The sequence below is a fragment of the Rhipicephalus microplus genome, chromosome X (genome assembly GCF_043290135.1).
Source record: "Rhipicephalus microplus isolate Deutch F79 chromosome X, USDA_Rmic, whole genome shotgun sequence".
Lineage (NCBI taxonomy): Eukaryota > Metazoa > Arthropoda > Arachnida > Ixodida > Ixodidae > Rhipicephalus > Rhipicephalus microplus.
The window spans coordinates 231,458,510-231,472,736 of record NC_134710.1 but is presented as its reverse complement, the minus strand read 5'-3'; the positions used below and the strand labels follow the sequence as shown (position 1 = coordinate 231,472,736).

The window sequence follows — 14,227 nt, the reverse complement described above, 5'->3', positions numbered from 1 at the left end:
TCTGGTCCATTTTCGAACGTAAACAAACACCTAAAAGCACAGCACCATGCAAAGAAGCTGAGTCGTTTGATGTTCCAACAGGAATACATGGGAGGAGGGACACGTGTTCTTCCTTCTAAATGGCTGGGAGACCATTAAACGCTACCATGACCGCAAAACACTGCGCAGGAGAACAAACAGAGCTGCCATAAACACAAAATCTATTTTAATTGTGAAAATTACTATCTGTTCCGACGTGGGAGCGGCCCGCAGCGTGCTAAAAAGCACATTCCGAAGGACCAAATAAAGTTCATCCATCCATCTATCAAAGGATGTAAGAAGATGCCGACTTACTTGGGGTCTAAAGCTTCTACGCACAGTGATTGAACATTCAGTGCATTGGAAGAAATCGGGACGCTGCCACAATCGCAGACCTAAACAGCAAGAAAAGCTTGGTAAGGCTGGATCTCTCACAACAGCCATTCAAATACTTACTTGGCAGTAGCGAGCAGTATTAAAGTGGACATGCTTTGATTCGTGCTCCTTATTCACAGAATACCTGTATTACCTCAGAGGCATCACTGCAGTAGCAACAGTTTGGACAGTGTGTTAAATTTTTCACAGTAATGAGCAATGAAATACTTAAAGCAATGTTGATATTAAAGTAAACCTAACAAAAGGTTAACATTGTCAGCAGAAGCAAAGTTAGACATTACTGCAATGCAATACTAAATTGATATTTTTTCTTGTTCTTTGCCCTCTGACAGAGAAACACAACCTGTGAATTACTTTTCATAATATTAATTTATGGGCTTTTACGTGCCTAAACTGCCATATGATTATGAAACATGATGTAGTGGAGGGCTCCGAAAACTTCAACGATGTGGTGTTTTTTAACCTGCGCTGACCTCACGCAGTACACAAGTCTCCAGCATTTCGCCTCCATCGAAATGTGATCACCGCAGCTGGGATCGAACCCACGACCTTTAGGTCAGCAGCTAAGCACTGTAACCACTGCTTCACTGCAGTGGATTGTGAAATACGTTGTTTGAAGGGGTACTGACACAAAACTTCTAACCTCACATTTTTTTGTTGCAGTATGTTGCTGGAGGCCTTTTAGTCATAACATAGGCACATTGTTCGCTGCAGCATGTGACAGATAATTAATTACAGGGTCCTCATTACTGCTCAGTCTTGGTTTAAAATAGCTCCAAAAACGACCAGCGTTCGTGTGCGACTACCGCAGCTATCACCACCTAGCGTGTGTAACTTTCAGCCACGTCAGCACACACAACTGTGATGCACATCCGCACAATAATTCTTTTCGAATAGGAAACGGGACAACTTTCAATGCGTGCGCCATTGCCAAAGACTCACAAGCAGCTGCCAAGTCCCTGTTCTACTGGTGCAAATGCGGCGAGAGAAAAATGCCAGCTATTACATCATTATAAGTTGTTGCAGCGTACTCACATGAGGGAAGTAAGCGGGTCACCAAGGGCCACCTTTGAGAGTGTCAATAACGTGAGGGAGGCGATTGCTCATGCAAACTTCAAAATTATTTTAATATACCTTTATATTAATGTACCTTCCAAGTTGTATTTGCTGTTGATATGTTGCAGATGATATACTCATGTTCACGGTAATCTATCCCACAGGCTATCTTGGCCATGAAATTTTGTGTCAGTACCCTTTTAACTGGTCTACTATTTGAGACTATCATTCTGTCACTGAATACCATGGTTTATTAATCCTTACACTTCACTTTTTGAAGCGTATGTGCCATTTTTTATATTGCTATGTGTCTTTTTTCTGCTGCTCACTGGCCTCCAAAGTCAATCCGGAGGTTCTTGAGAAAGAAATTCAACAGGTAAAATTGGTCATTGTCAACACAAGTTATATTTAGTTTCTAGAATGTATAGTCTTACATATTCTTCCTTATTACTTAGATGTGCTGACTTTGTTGTTAGGTTATGACTTGATTGATATGTGGGGTTTAACGTCCCAAAACCATCATATGATTATGAGAGACGCCGTAGTGGAGGGCTCCGGAAATTTCGACCACCTGGGGTTCTTTCACGTGCGCCCAAATCTGAGCACACGGGCCTACAACATTTCCGCCTCCATCAAAAATGCAGCCGCCGCAGCCGGGATTCGATCCCGCGACCTGCGGGTCAGCAGCCGAGTACCTTAGCCACTAGACCACCGCGGCGGGGCTGTTCAGGTTATGAGTTAGTTGCTGAAAAGAGTGTTGTAATAAATATACTTTTCTACTTTTTTGCCCTTCTTTAATGGATGACTGCTCACTTTATCGCGGTCATATCAGTTGCTGCTGCAGCAGAGAGAAAAACGTTGCAGGAACATCTTGAAGGCAATGGGCAAGAATAAACATAAGAACTGATGATTCAATAGCAAAAGAAAACATTTTTAAAGGTTACCTCTCATAAGTATCAGTCACTTGATTTATGTTTGCATGTCCTGCCTGGCAGTGTACAGTGCTGTCCACAGGGAGTGTCTATTGTTGCATGAACATTTCACATTTCCTTAAATTGTGCCTTTTTAGCATTGTACAGAGTTTTGAAGGGCCATATTTTTTCCTAAAGTATGTACTACAGTCAACTGCTCATTTTTCAGACATGCTTGAAAATTGAGGCACTTTCACAGCACCGTCACAAGCCTCGTAGATGTTAATTTATAACAATGTCTGAAATTTCGGACGGTGAAACTCTTCACCATCCGATTTTATGGACTTTTTGCCAAAATTTTTGGTCAAAAATCGCATTAATTGAACCTCCAACTTCTGGCATTTCTACTGTCTCTTAGGTTTGAACCTGCGCTTTCACGAGTCAGTCTGTTAGCAGCGGTAACAGTGTCCGAAGTCAGCTTTGCCACAATGCTTATGTGTTTTGAGTTGATGTAGGTCAAAAATACAAAGGGCTAACTATCACGGCGCAGTGCAGCGATGTGTTTACCGATAAGCATCAGGAATACATGCAGGTGTGATGGGGGCATGGGGCGAACACATTAGTACAACTTAATCGCTGATGATTCTTAATCATAAGCATCTTCAGCTAACTGCTCGGTAGTGCATGAGGCCCAGCACAGTTACGAGTATACTGCACACTTTTAATTGGGGACAACCAAAACACGCCGCCCCGCCATTCGCGTTGCCCCTTCATGCGAGATCACTAAGTCCGCCGCACAGATGTGTTGCATTAAGGAATGAAAGCTACTTCGCCGTGCCTGTGTTCGGCCAGGAACTGAGTGGGAACAGTGAACACTTTCACGGCAAACATGTACGTACGCTACAGCTAGCAAGCGCCCCAGCAGTGACCGAGTCAGCGTAGTTGGCAACGTGCTGCACATAATTAGAAACGACCGGCTGCACACGGCAGCATATATCGCGTGTCAGCGTAGATTTTCACACTGTGGAGCATTGTTCACACACGTACACGGAGCGAGGGAAGTTAGGTGATCCGCTCTTCTGCCACTGTGTTCGACGCCATCATTTCCAAATGCCTCATGCCAGGGAGCCCTAACTTGATCCATGCTTTTGCTGGTGCCGGCAGCACTTGTCACAATAGTTAAGCGGAGATCGCAGCACGTACTGAATGTATCCACTAGAACCTGGACACTTAGCAAAATGCCTGAAAAGTGTACTGGAAGCCATTGAAGCTATTTGAGATTTGGGTGGCAATTTTGAGCAGAATTAAAAAACATGAATTAGTTTTTTGGACTGCCCAATTTTTCCATGGTTTCGTGGTCCCTAGGGAGCTCTAAAAAAATCGGTGGTTGACTGTATATAACTTCTGGGAATTTCACTTCTAGGGAAGGCAAATTATCAAAGCTGGCTTACAATTCCTGATATCTAAAATATCTGTAGTTCAAATTATGGGCTGAGCCGGAGGCCTGTTGGGCAAGAGCGAGAGTACTGTCATTAATCATAGAGCAAACACAAGGCCCCAGGAGCTTTTCATGTGGCACTGGAGATTTGTTGGAGCAAAGAGAGTTAAGACCACTTATTAGTATCAACATGTTTGTCGTGTACTGCGCGGTAGAAAACAAGGACAACAAGCAGATGGGGACAAGCACAGACTATCAACTTAAGGTTTATTTTTCACTTACCGCAGATATAGGTATGACTGAAACCAGGAAAAAAAAGTTTGCTGTTAACATTCAAAACGAAATTTGTACACCCAATGCACGAGGCAAAAAAGTAAACTAATTGGTCATGCACACCGTTTCCCAGGAACTGTAGCTCATCTAAGAGAGCAATGAATGGTTCCGTTTGCTGACACAGTTCTCAGGTTCTTGCACCCTTTTCGCGGCTTCAATGATTATATGGGTATGATCATCTTTGTGCCTATGCATCACAACTGTGCTTTCAAACTGACCACATCTGCCGACATATTGTGCCAAGAAACCCTCCTTGCTGTTGCATACATTGTGGGCATAAACCTTCAGTTGATAGTTTGCGCTTGTCCCCATCTGCTTGTCATCCTTATATTCTTACACGCACTATACAGCAATCATGAATCTCTAACTGGCCCAATCATCCACTTTGATTATTTACAGTGTTGAGTAGGTGTTATGTTTCTTCCCAGTAATTTAGTTGAATTCTACATATTCTGCAACATATTGATAATTGCAGTTTGTAGTTATATAACTGCATATTCACGTTGCTAATTTTAACAGGCAGAAAAGGATGTGCGTTCCTGCCAGTCTGACTTCGACCGTCAAGCTGAAATTACTAGGCTGCTGCTTGAAGGAATCTCAAGCACTCACGTATGTGTTCAAGTTTATGTTCGCTGTTATGTTTGTCTCGCTTCAAACGAAATTTTATGATGCCATTCCAGGCTCAGATACATTATATATATATATATATATATATATATATATATATATATATATATATATACACACACACACACACTGCACAGTAAAGACTACTTAAGTGAACACGTTTCTCTTTCGTGTCATTCCGATTCTTATGATAGAAGTATCTGCTTCATGAATTTGCCTTGCTCTAAACAGATGTTTCCAAATGTTTCATGCAGCTTCCCTCCCCTTTTATTTTTGTGCCCTTAGAAACTTAATCACTGTGATTTTTTTTTTTTCTGATCATTGTGAAACAGGGACACTAACTTCAGGTTCGTGTGTGTGGAGCCTTACAAGATCATTCCGCTTCCAGGTGAACCACTTGCGCTGCCTTAGTGACTTTGTGGAGGCCCAAATGTCATACTATGCTCAGTGTCAGCAGTACATGGCAGATCTGCAGAAAGAACTGGCCAAGTAAGTTGTTTTCTTTTGCCTTCAGCATTGCTTTCTGTAAAAATATTGCCACGGGTGCGGACTGGGTCAAAGTAGGCCAGCACTGGTAGTGAAGTGAGAGCGGAAACCGTTGATGTGACGGAATGTGCTTAGTCCGCACCCCAGGAAAAAGCCACGTCCTTGTTGTGGAGATACGTAAAGGGTCGAGCAGTATCCGTGAAGTTGATGACTAAGCGGTGGTAGTATTATCTTAACCCCAGGATGCTGCATACCTCTTTTGTAGAACACGGAATGGGGAACTCGCGAACAGTGCGCACTTTGTCGGGGTCGGGTTCGACTCCAGTACCATCGACAAGGTGGCCAAGTAGCTTAATTTGATGGTGCCCAAAAGCGTACTTCGATGAATTCAGCTGGAGGCCAGCATAGCAAAATACATCAAGAATGGCCGACAGATGTGACAGGTGGCTCTCAAACGTGGGCGAGAACACAATGAAATCATCCAGATAGCAAAGGCAGGTTGACCATTTAAAACCACGTTGGAGAGAATCCATCATGCGTTCAAAAATTGCAGAAGCATTACACAACCTAAACAGCATGACCTTAAATTGGTAAAGGCTGTCTGGTGGGATGAATGCTGTCTTTTCATAGTCGTGGTCATCTATGGAGTTTCTGCACATACCGTATTTACTCGTGTAATGATTGTACTCGCATAACAATCGCATGCCTAAATTTTGTCGTCAAAATTCGACATTTTTTTTTTGCCCGCGTAATGATCGCACCCTGAACTTGCCGCATCGACATGTCATGTGCCAAGTCTAGCTGAACGCGCCTATCATTGTTTTTGTGATCTGAAAGCGGGCATCACTATGCTAATGCCGTAAATTTACTGATTTAAATGAAAGCATTCCTTATTTAGATGGAAGAAACTGTTTTGACGTGCGTGACGTACTCACAACCTCCATAACTGACGCAAAGAAGAAAAAAAATGCAGTTGCTTCGCTCTACGGAGTGCTTCACTCCGTCAGCCACCATGTTTGTTCTGACATCCCGCACTGTTACAGCGGTGGCCGCATGTTAGTCGACCTGTGTTCATCCCGCACCAATGTTTGTTTTTTTTTCCCGAGACTACGTTTTTTTTTTTTTTGTGTGTGTGTGCTTTGTGATCGTTTGTTGAAGCGCCGTTTCACCATGGGGCAATATGTGAGCTTTACTGCCGCGTTCAAGCTGAAGGCGCTTGACTACGCGCTAGAGCACGGCAACCGCACTGCCGGCAGACATTTCAGCATTGACAAAATCTGGATCCAATATTGGAAAAAATAGCGCGACATGCTCATGGCTACTAACAGCACGCGATGGGTTTTCTGCAGACCCAAATCTGGCAAGTTCCCTGACATTGAAAAGGCAGTCCTCGAATACGGGAAGGACATGCGCAAGGACGGTTATGCAGTGTCATTAGACATGATACGGACGCAGGCCTGCACAGTTTTCTGGAGGCTGGGAATAACCACAAAAGACTTCCACGCCTGTTCCGGCTGGACGACACGCTTCATGCAACGGAATGGACTGTCTCTGGCATTTCCAACACGCTCGACGGAACGGAAGATGACCCTCTGTGGGACAGTGAAGACACTGCCGGTTCCGACAGGGAATCGTGCGGCGACGGCACTGACGCCAGTGATGCTTCGGAGTCTGAATGAACGTTAGGGGGGTCAGAGAGGTAAAAAATAAAAGGGCAGTGGGCCATGCATGTAGCTCCTGTGTAATGCGTGCATTTTATTACAAAGGTAAGCCTTAATTTACTTTTATTTTTGGTTATGTTCATGATAGCTACCGTAAGAATTTTGAATAGCGACTTTTTTGCGTTTCCGGTGCTCAGAATATTTTTTTCACGGAAAATTTACCCTGCGTAATGATCGCATCCCGAAGTTGGAGTCATTAAAAAAAAAAAGTGCGATCATTATGCGAGTATATACGGTAGTGGATGAACAATGGCAGGACCCATCACTACTTCACGTCATTGACTGCCTTCAAGCCGGCAATGCTGACCCTTCCCTCGGCATAATCTTGCTGCAAAACAACACTCTGTATCACCTTAATTTACACCCCGTGGGCACAGAACTTTTCCCACATCATCTGCACAAAAACTTCCTTCAAGAGCTTCACGATGCCCCAACTTCAGGGCACTTAAGTGTGACCCCTACCTACAACTGGGTTCGACGATAGATTTTCTGGAAAGGCCTGTATCGTTTTGTTCGCCACTACATTGCAGCTTGCGACCTCTCGCAATGTCAAATGAAACGAATGACTTCCCCTGCCAGTCGCCTTCACCCCATTGAAGTCCCAGCTGAGCCATTTCATCGAGTGAGATTGGACTTACTTGGTCCTTTTCGAACTTCGACAACAGGAAATAATTGGATTGCAGTAGCTAGGGATTATGCCACTCGGTACACAATCACCCGAGCGCTACCGACCAGTTGCGCGACCGATGTTTTTGATTTCCTCTTATACGACGTCATTCATCAGCATGGTGCTCCTTCTCACCTACTCGCAGACCGTGGTCGCTGATTCCTCTCTCGGGTGGTCAATGACCAACTGCGATCTTGTGTCACTTGTCATAACTTAAGCACATCTTATCATCCTCAGACCAACGGGCTGACCGAACACCTCAACTGCGCACTGACAGACAGGCTTTCTATGTACGTTTCTGACGGCCACACCAACTGGGACATTGCCCTCCCGTTCATCACCTTTGCCTATAACTCATCGCGTCACGAAACTGCCGGCTATTCACCCTTTTATCTTCTCTTTGGGCGAGATCTTTTGTTACCATTTGATGCCTGTGCTCAGATTTGGCTGCACGTTAAAGAACCCCAGGTGGTCTAAATTTCCGGAGCCCTCCACTACGGCGTCTCTCATAATCATATAGTGGTTTTGGGACGTTAAACCCCTCATCTCAATCAATCAACCATTTGATACCCTGTTTTCATTTGACCCAACATCCATGGCTTCATACGCTCAAGATACCATCACCCAAGCTCTCATCGCACGCATGGTAGCCCTCCCGCACTCGGCTCTCACTGTTCCAGGCTACACAAAAGACCCTGAATGATAGTTGACACAGGGACACTGATTTTCTTCCAGGCTCTCTCATTCTACTATGGAACCCCACCCCAAGGTCTCTTCTGTAAACTAATTCATGGTAGCATAGGATGTGTTTGTTCTTGAGCACTGTATAAGCTACATGTGCCATTCTTACTTCGCTAAACCCTATTACGTTCCATTTCACACCTTCTAATTCCTGAAACAGCACAGTCAGACTAGCCTCACTAGATAGCATTCAAACATTAAACGTAGCCAAGTTCAGATTTCAATGGCGGCCTGTCTGGGCCCAGAAATTCTTAGCACCCTCCGCTGCGTCCTGCTTCTGACCGCCGCCTTGGACAGTTGCTTCGCAGCTGTTGGGGACTGAGGGCAGAGGGCTAATTGGTAATTTCATGGGAGGTGGTGGACAAGTACTGCACCAGTGTGGCCAATCCAGAGAACCACATGGTTTCTTTTCTGTTCTCTTTTGCTTTGGTGGTCACTGGGAACACCACAGTCTTTGCTGCTTTGGTGGGGAGAAGAAAGCGACACCATTTTATTTTTTCTTGCATTGTACTTTTCTCAAGAAAAAGTGGAATGGTGACATTCATGTGTCAGCCTCAGCAGAATCATGGCTACAAGCCATTCCTCTCTCCTGTCAATGTGACCAAAACACTGGATACATTCCGCCTTTTTTTTTCTCTCTTTTTATCCCTTACTCTACAACACTGAAACACAATTTGGCATACCAACCTCTCTGAATCATTATCTTCTTCCTTCCCTTCTTTTCCCTCCTATGTGCACATGCTTTCTCTTGTACTCCACTTTTGAGGTGGGATTAGAGCAAGCAAGGCGATTATAAACTCTACAAAGGATGGCTGCTGCTGCCCTGATGAATACTAGTCCTTTCGTCAAAATGTTGACTCAAGGGACATTCTCTGTTCAATTACTTTTTTGTAACTTGAAGCATCTGTATTCTACTGAACCTCTGTCTCATTTGGATATTGTTTTTTTATAGTCCATTAGTCCAGACCCTTGTATTCAAGGGTTTCTATGAAGCTGTTGTGCTACTGTCAGACATATTTTAGTATATGATCTCTTCAAGGTGAATTGTTTATGTTCATAGCATGCATGATAATCACTGCCATAGATAATCTTAATACGGTAGACCCTTATTAAATGGAACCTGAAGTGTCCAGGAAAATATGTTTTATTTAACAGAAGTTCCTTTTACTGAAAGATGATTTAGGTTGGAAAATAAAAGTACGAAACCAGTTTTGTTAGAGACAGTTGTGCTATTTAAGCAGCAGTTATACTTAAGAAATTTTTGTTGACTGAGAGCCTACTGTATGTAGATATTTTACACACTCTATGTGATAGACTATTAGGCTTGTATACAGTTGCCACTACACTTTTCCATTGACATTGCATCATTTGTTGCATATCAATGAATGAATACCTTGCCAAGATCGTCGTCAGATTATAAAGTATAAAGTTTGAAAATTGCCTGGTTAAAGTCACTGCCACCTTTTCTTTCTGCAGCATGTCCATTGCCGTTGGAACAGGTAGCAGTGGGGACGGCAATCGCAGCGGCTTCCAGGGTTCTTTTTCATCACCTACAGCCAGTGCAGGTAGTCCATCCAATGATGTCAGCACCTTTATCAACCGCAACCAGAAACGAGCTCGTGTCCTTTATGACTATGATGCTCATGACAACTCCGAGTTATCGCTGATGGCTGATGAAGTAAGTTTCATTAGCTCTGCATTTGTCAACTCGGTAAATTCTGTGTGCATTAAAAAAACTGCACAATGTGCCTTTAGGCAGCCATACCTGCTAAAAATCTGCTAAGCTCAGATAAACTGCCACTTCCGGTTGAAAAAATTAATAAATAAAGTTCACCTTAAGCAGGAGGCTCTGTCTGTGCTCTGCCTTAGTAAAGGGCGCTTGACTGCTCTTCGGTTTGTCTTAAAAACCTGGCTCAAGCAAAATGCAAAAGGATGTGTGGGGCACGAGATATTGTTAAGTAGCCATGTGTGAATAGTGAATTTTAACATAAAAGTGAATGAGAAATAATTAGTGATTTAGTTTCAATATTTTTGTATCGAATAATATATGTAACATATAAAGAAAAATGGGCACATTTGTCATTATCCAACTAACCTGCAAAATATAATTTAGAAAGAAGGCCTCTGCTAATGCCATCCTTTTTGGCTCAAAGGAAGTAGAAACAACTTTGACCAGTAGCAGCACGATTTGACTTTCTGTAGAATAGTTGTGATAGCCTGTAAAATATGCTTTGTTGTAAAATTTATTATACATAGAGCATACAATCAATAAAGTTCTCCATACCATGCATACCATAGTGCATACAAGCCTGTATAATAAGCTTTTAAGCTGATGAAATGGGCATGATCAATCTTGCATGATCATATGATAGTTTTGGCATGTTAAATGCCACATATCAATCAATATCAATCACATTTCGCAGCCAATCATGTCAGTAGCCACGGGGACCTCAATGAGGCAGAGCATGTCGCTCTGTGAATAAGCAGCTGAAAATGCGTTTGGCCGAGTCTCAGCAATCTGCAGTTATTCACAGCTCTAAAGCGTTGTAATAAATTACACAGTTTACACAGAGAGCTCAAATTTGTTTGTAAATGACCCTTTGGACTTTGTCTACCGGTCCAACGTCAGGGTCCCTTTAATGTATTGTCTGGAAAGTGCATTGCTTGTTTTATTATTTTAAGGAATCGTCATGTGATAAGCCTTTCCGTTGCTGTTTTGAGTTGCTAACGATACTGTTAACAGGTACTGTCTTTTAAATCAGGCCCTGCTGGGCATGCCAAATTTGTGAATTGTGGAAATCATATTACTATGTGTATTTATAACTGCACATTTCATGGTAATTTCTACTCTTACTTCGAATAGGTGCTGCACAAATAATTGCTGGATCATTTAAATGCTCGTACTTGTAAATATGTTCCCAATTGATGAAAAAAACAGCACCAGCAGAATAGTATATTTTGTTTTCTCGAACATTCATGTAAACAGGAGTAAAATGCTAATCGTAGCAATAAGTTCATCTTGACAAGAGTGCCTTGCTTGTTTTATATTTTAAACAATTGTCCGGTGAAAAGGCTTTCTGTTGTTGTTTTGATAAGTAGTGATACTGTTAGCAGTTAATGTATTTAAATCAGGCCCTGCAGGACATGCAAAATTTGTAAAATCTGAAAACTATATTAATGTGTGTATTTCTAGTGTACAGACAGACTCGCACTTGTATAGAGTGCTCAGTGGGCCATTTCAGCCATGTTTTCTGCAGAAGTATGCAAAGACCAAGGCCGTAATGATACCTAACATAGTCATACTGCATTCTTGGTCCTTGCGTTGTAATTCAAGCATGAACAGATGCTTCTAGCTAACATAAGGTAGCAGCTGTGAACAGTAACAGCGTCCACAGCCACATGTTCCACCGCTATAGGCAAATGTGATTCCATTTGTACATACAGCTACACATAGTCTGGAATAGCCTGGATGTGTATCATGCACTGTTGCTTTGCTTTTACTTTGTGACTTCTGAATGAAACTTATAACTGTGTGCCTTTCACATGTGTGGTATGCTGTCATCAGCTAGTTCTCTTAATTTTTAAAGATGAAGTTGATGTTATGTTAATAAAGTGACACGTGAGCAATAACAAAAAATATTCAGCTGACTTCATACAAATGCGTCTTAATAGAAGGCACAGTAAAATGCAGTTGTCATACAGGGCTGCTTTCATGCATGTGTTGCAGGTGATCTTGATATCCCAGACTGACAACATGGACCCCCTCTGGATGATTGGCGAGCGAGGCCTACAAAAGGGAAAGGTCCCTATAGCATACCTGGAAATCCTCAACTGATTAGATAAACATTCTTTTCTCTGTAAAAAATTACTGTGTTTACATAGTTGATATAGTCTCAATCATATGGCAGATGTTAATTTGCTAAGCATTTTCCCTGTGCTACTATGCAACACATCTGTTCAATCAAACTTAGGCATGACAATGAAGGATAATGATGCCTCTAAGAAGCATGGCTCTTTTAGTTTCGACATAGGCCTCTAAGGCTTCTTGATGCCATTTCGACGTGGTTTTCATAGTTCATTGATGTTCATGCTGGTTCTTTGATTACCATGTCAACTGCTAATGCTCATTGTTCAACTGTCTGATGCATCAATACATAGCAGAACTCACAAGTTGCAGAAGTCATTCTTTTTTTTTTTTTTAGAGCTTCTGGTGCATACATTCCAAATGTGGGAAGTCTGTGTGAACATGATCTTGGTAGAGACCTCTTCAGCATTCTGTTTGTTGACAAACATGCAGTGTGCATTTTCCCACTAAACTTGGTGCTCTTTTTGTTTTATCTCTGCTCGATGAGGTGTGCTACACAAGTCTCACCAGTGGTCCTTACAGTGTTATAGTTTTTACATCATGCAGATAGTTCGAATTTAGAAGAATTGCAAAAACACTGCTCATATATTGCTCAGGAGGAGTTAGTAGTGTTGCCCAATATTTATTATGGTGCCCAATACAAACTGCAGCGCCTGTGATTGAAGAGGTCCTGATCCTTGAACGGTAACACTAGCAACCAAGAAATCGGCTTAAAAGATAGTCTTTATGGGAACAGAGCTAACTTTATCAGTTTTTCTTATGTTGGCACCGTATATCATGACATGGCCACTCTAACCACAGGCACTCTTGTGCAGCTCACATTGAGTACGACTACATAATTTGACATATTTCGCTTGCAATGACAGTTTTGAGTGAGCGTGTAAGAAAATTCAAATTCTCATGTACTCCTACAATGCACTCATGCTGCCTTTAAGTGCTTAAAAGAAAAAGTCAGTATACTTCCCACTATCTTGAATGTTCAGAGAACTGGTTACATTATGAATAAATGTGACTTTAATATGTCTCCCTAGGTACTTTTGCATGTGCATCTCAAGTGCTAATACCATGCTCACTTTTGAGTAAAAAAAAGATGGAAGTTCAGTGTGTGGTTTTGTTGTGGTTTGATGATAATTTAAAATGATCTAGTAATTGCTTCATAGTTAAAAGTACTTTGAAACACTTTTTGAACAGACAGTTAAAAGCAGTTTTAACTATATATTAGATGACAATGGGCAGCTGCTAAACCATCAGCCTCCTACGGTGAAACAAATAGCTTGCTGCAAGTTTCCATGCTTCTTTAGCTATTATAATAAGTAAATTTTTCTCCCAGATGTGTCTATGGAAAGTAAATTAATGCCTGAAATGCCTAAAGAAAAGGAAAAAATAAAAGGAAAATGTGAACTGCTATACTCATACGAGTACCTCGCGTACATAGAAAACAGCCGGCTTTCCCGCCTTCTCTATGCTCCAGACATTAAGCACCTGTCTTCCATCTCCCTTCCAGCCCTCTGAACAAGAATAAACTGCATATTTCATGTTGAGTATGAAAAAACCTGTCGTGCTTCACAAGCTGTGGGTGCTTAGGAAAGCCTGCCATAATGAGCTGTGCAGGATAGGGCTGCCGTGTCATTCTCTCCTCCTCCTCAAGACCATTATAGGGCGCTGGCAGCATTCACTTCTTACCTTGCATGCAGTGATAGTGGCGTAAAGGGAACGTGCACTGCATACAATGCACCATTCTGTGTACCACGTAATGTCAATAGTAACGCTAAAATCTGGTGCTTGCTGCATTGTGCTATATTGAATAGAGCATCCAAACTGCAAACTCTTATCAAACAGGTGCCAGTCTTTGGGCACCTGTCTCCCATCTTTCCTTCCAACCCTCTGAACAATTCAGTGGTTCTCAGTGGTTCTCAACTGGGAGTCCGCAGACCCTAGGTGGTCGGTGAAGCCATTTCTATGATCCGC

The 14,227-nt window shown here is 42.4% G+C and overlaps 1 protein-coding gene across 4 annotated transcripts in view; it reads left to right on the top strand.

Moving 5' to 3' along the window:
• Nucleotides 1–13,811, top strand: part of EndoB (SH3 domain containing GRB2 like, endophilin-B) — a 33,210-nt gene extending 19,399 nt beyond the window's left edge. For 2 of the 4 annotated variants that reach the window (XM_075878773.1, XM_075878772.1), the window contains 5 exons: nt 1,803–1,846; nt 4,672–4,761; nt 5,168–5,268; nt 9,871–10,072; nt 12,122–13,811. In XM_075878773.1, coding sequence (XP_075734888.1) covers nt 1,803–1,846; nt 4,672–4,761; nt 5,168–5,268; nt 9,871–10,072; nt 12,122–12,229 — 545 coding nt within the window. In that variant the 3' untranslated portion in view covers nt 12,230–13,811. The remainder of the gene's footprint in view (nt 1–1,802; nt 1,847–4,671; nt 4,762–5,167; nt 5,269–9,870; nt 10,073–12,121) is intronic. The other 2 variants (XM_075878775.1, XM_075878774.1) reach the window with 2 other exon arrangements.
• Nucleotides 13,812–14,227: the final 416 nt, after the last annotated feature.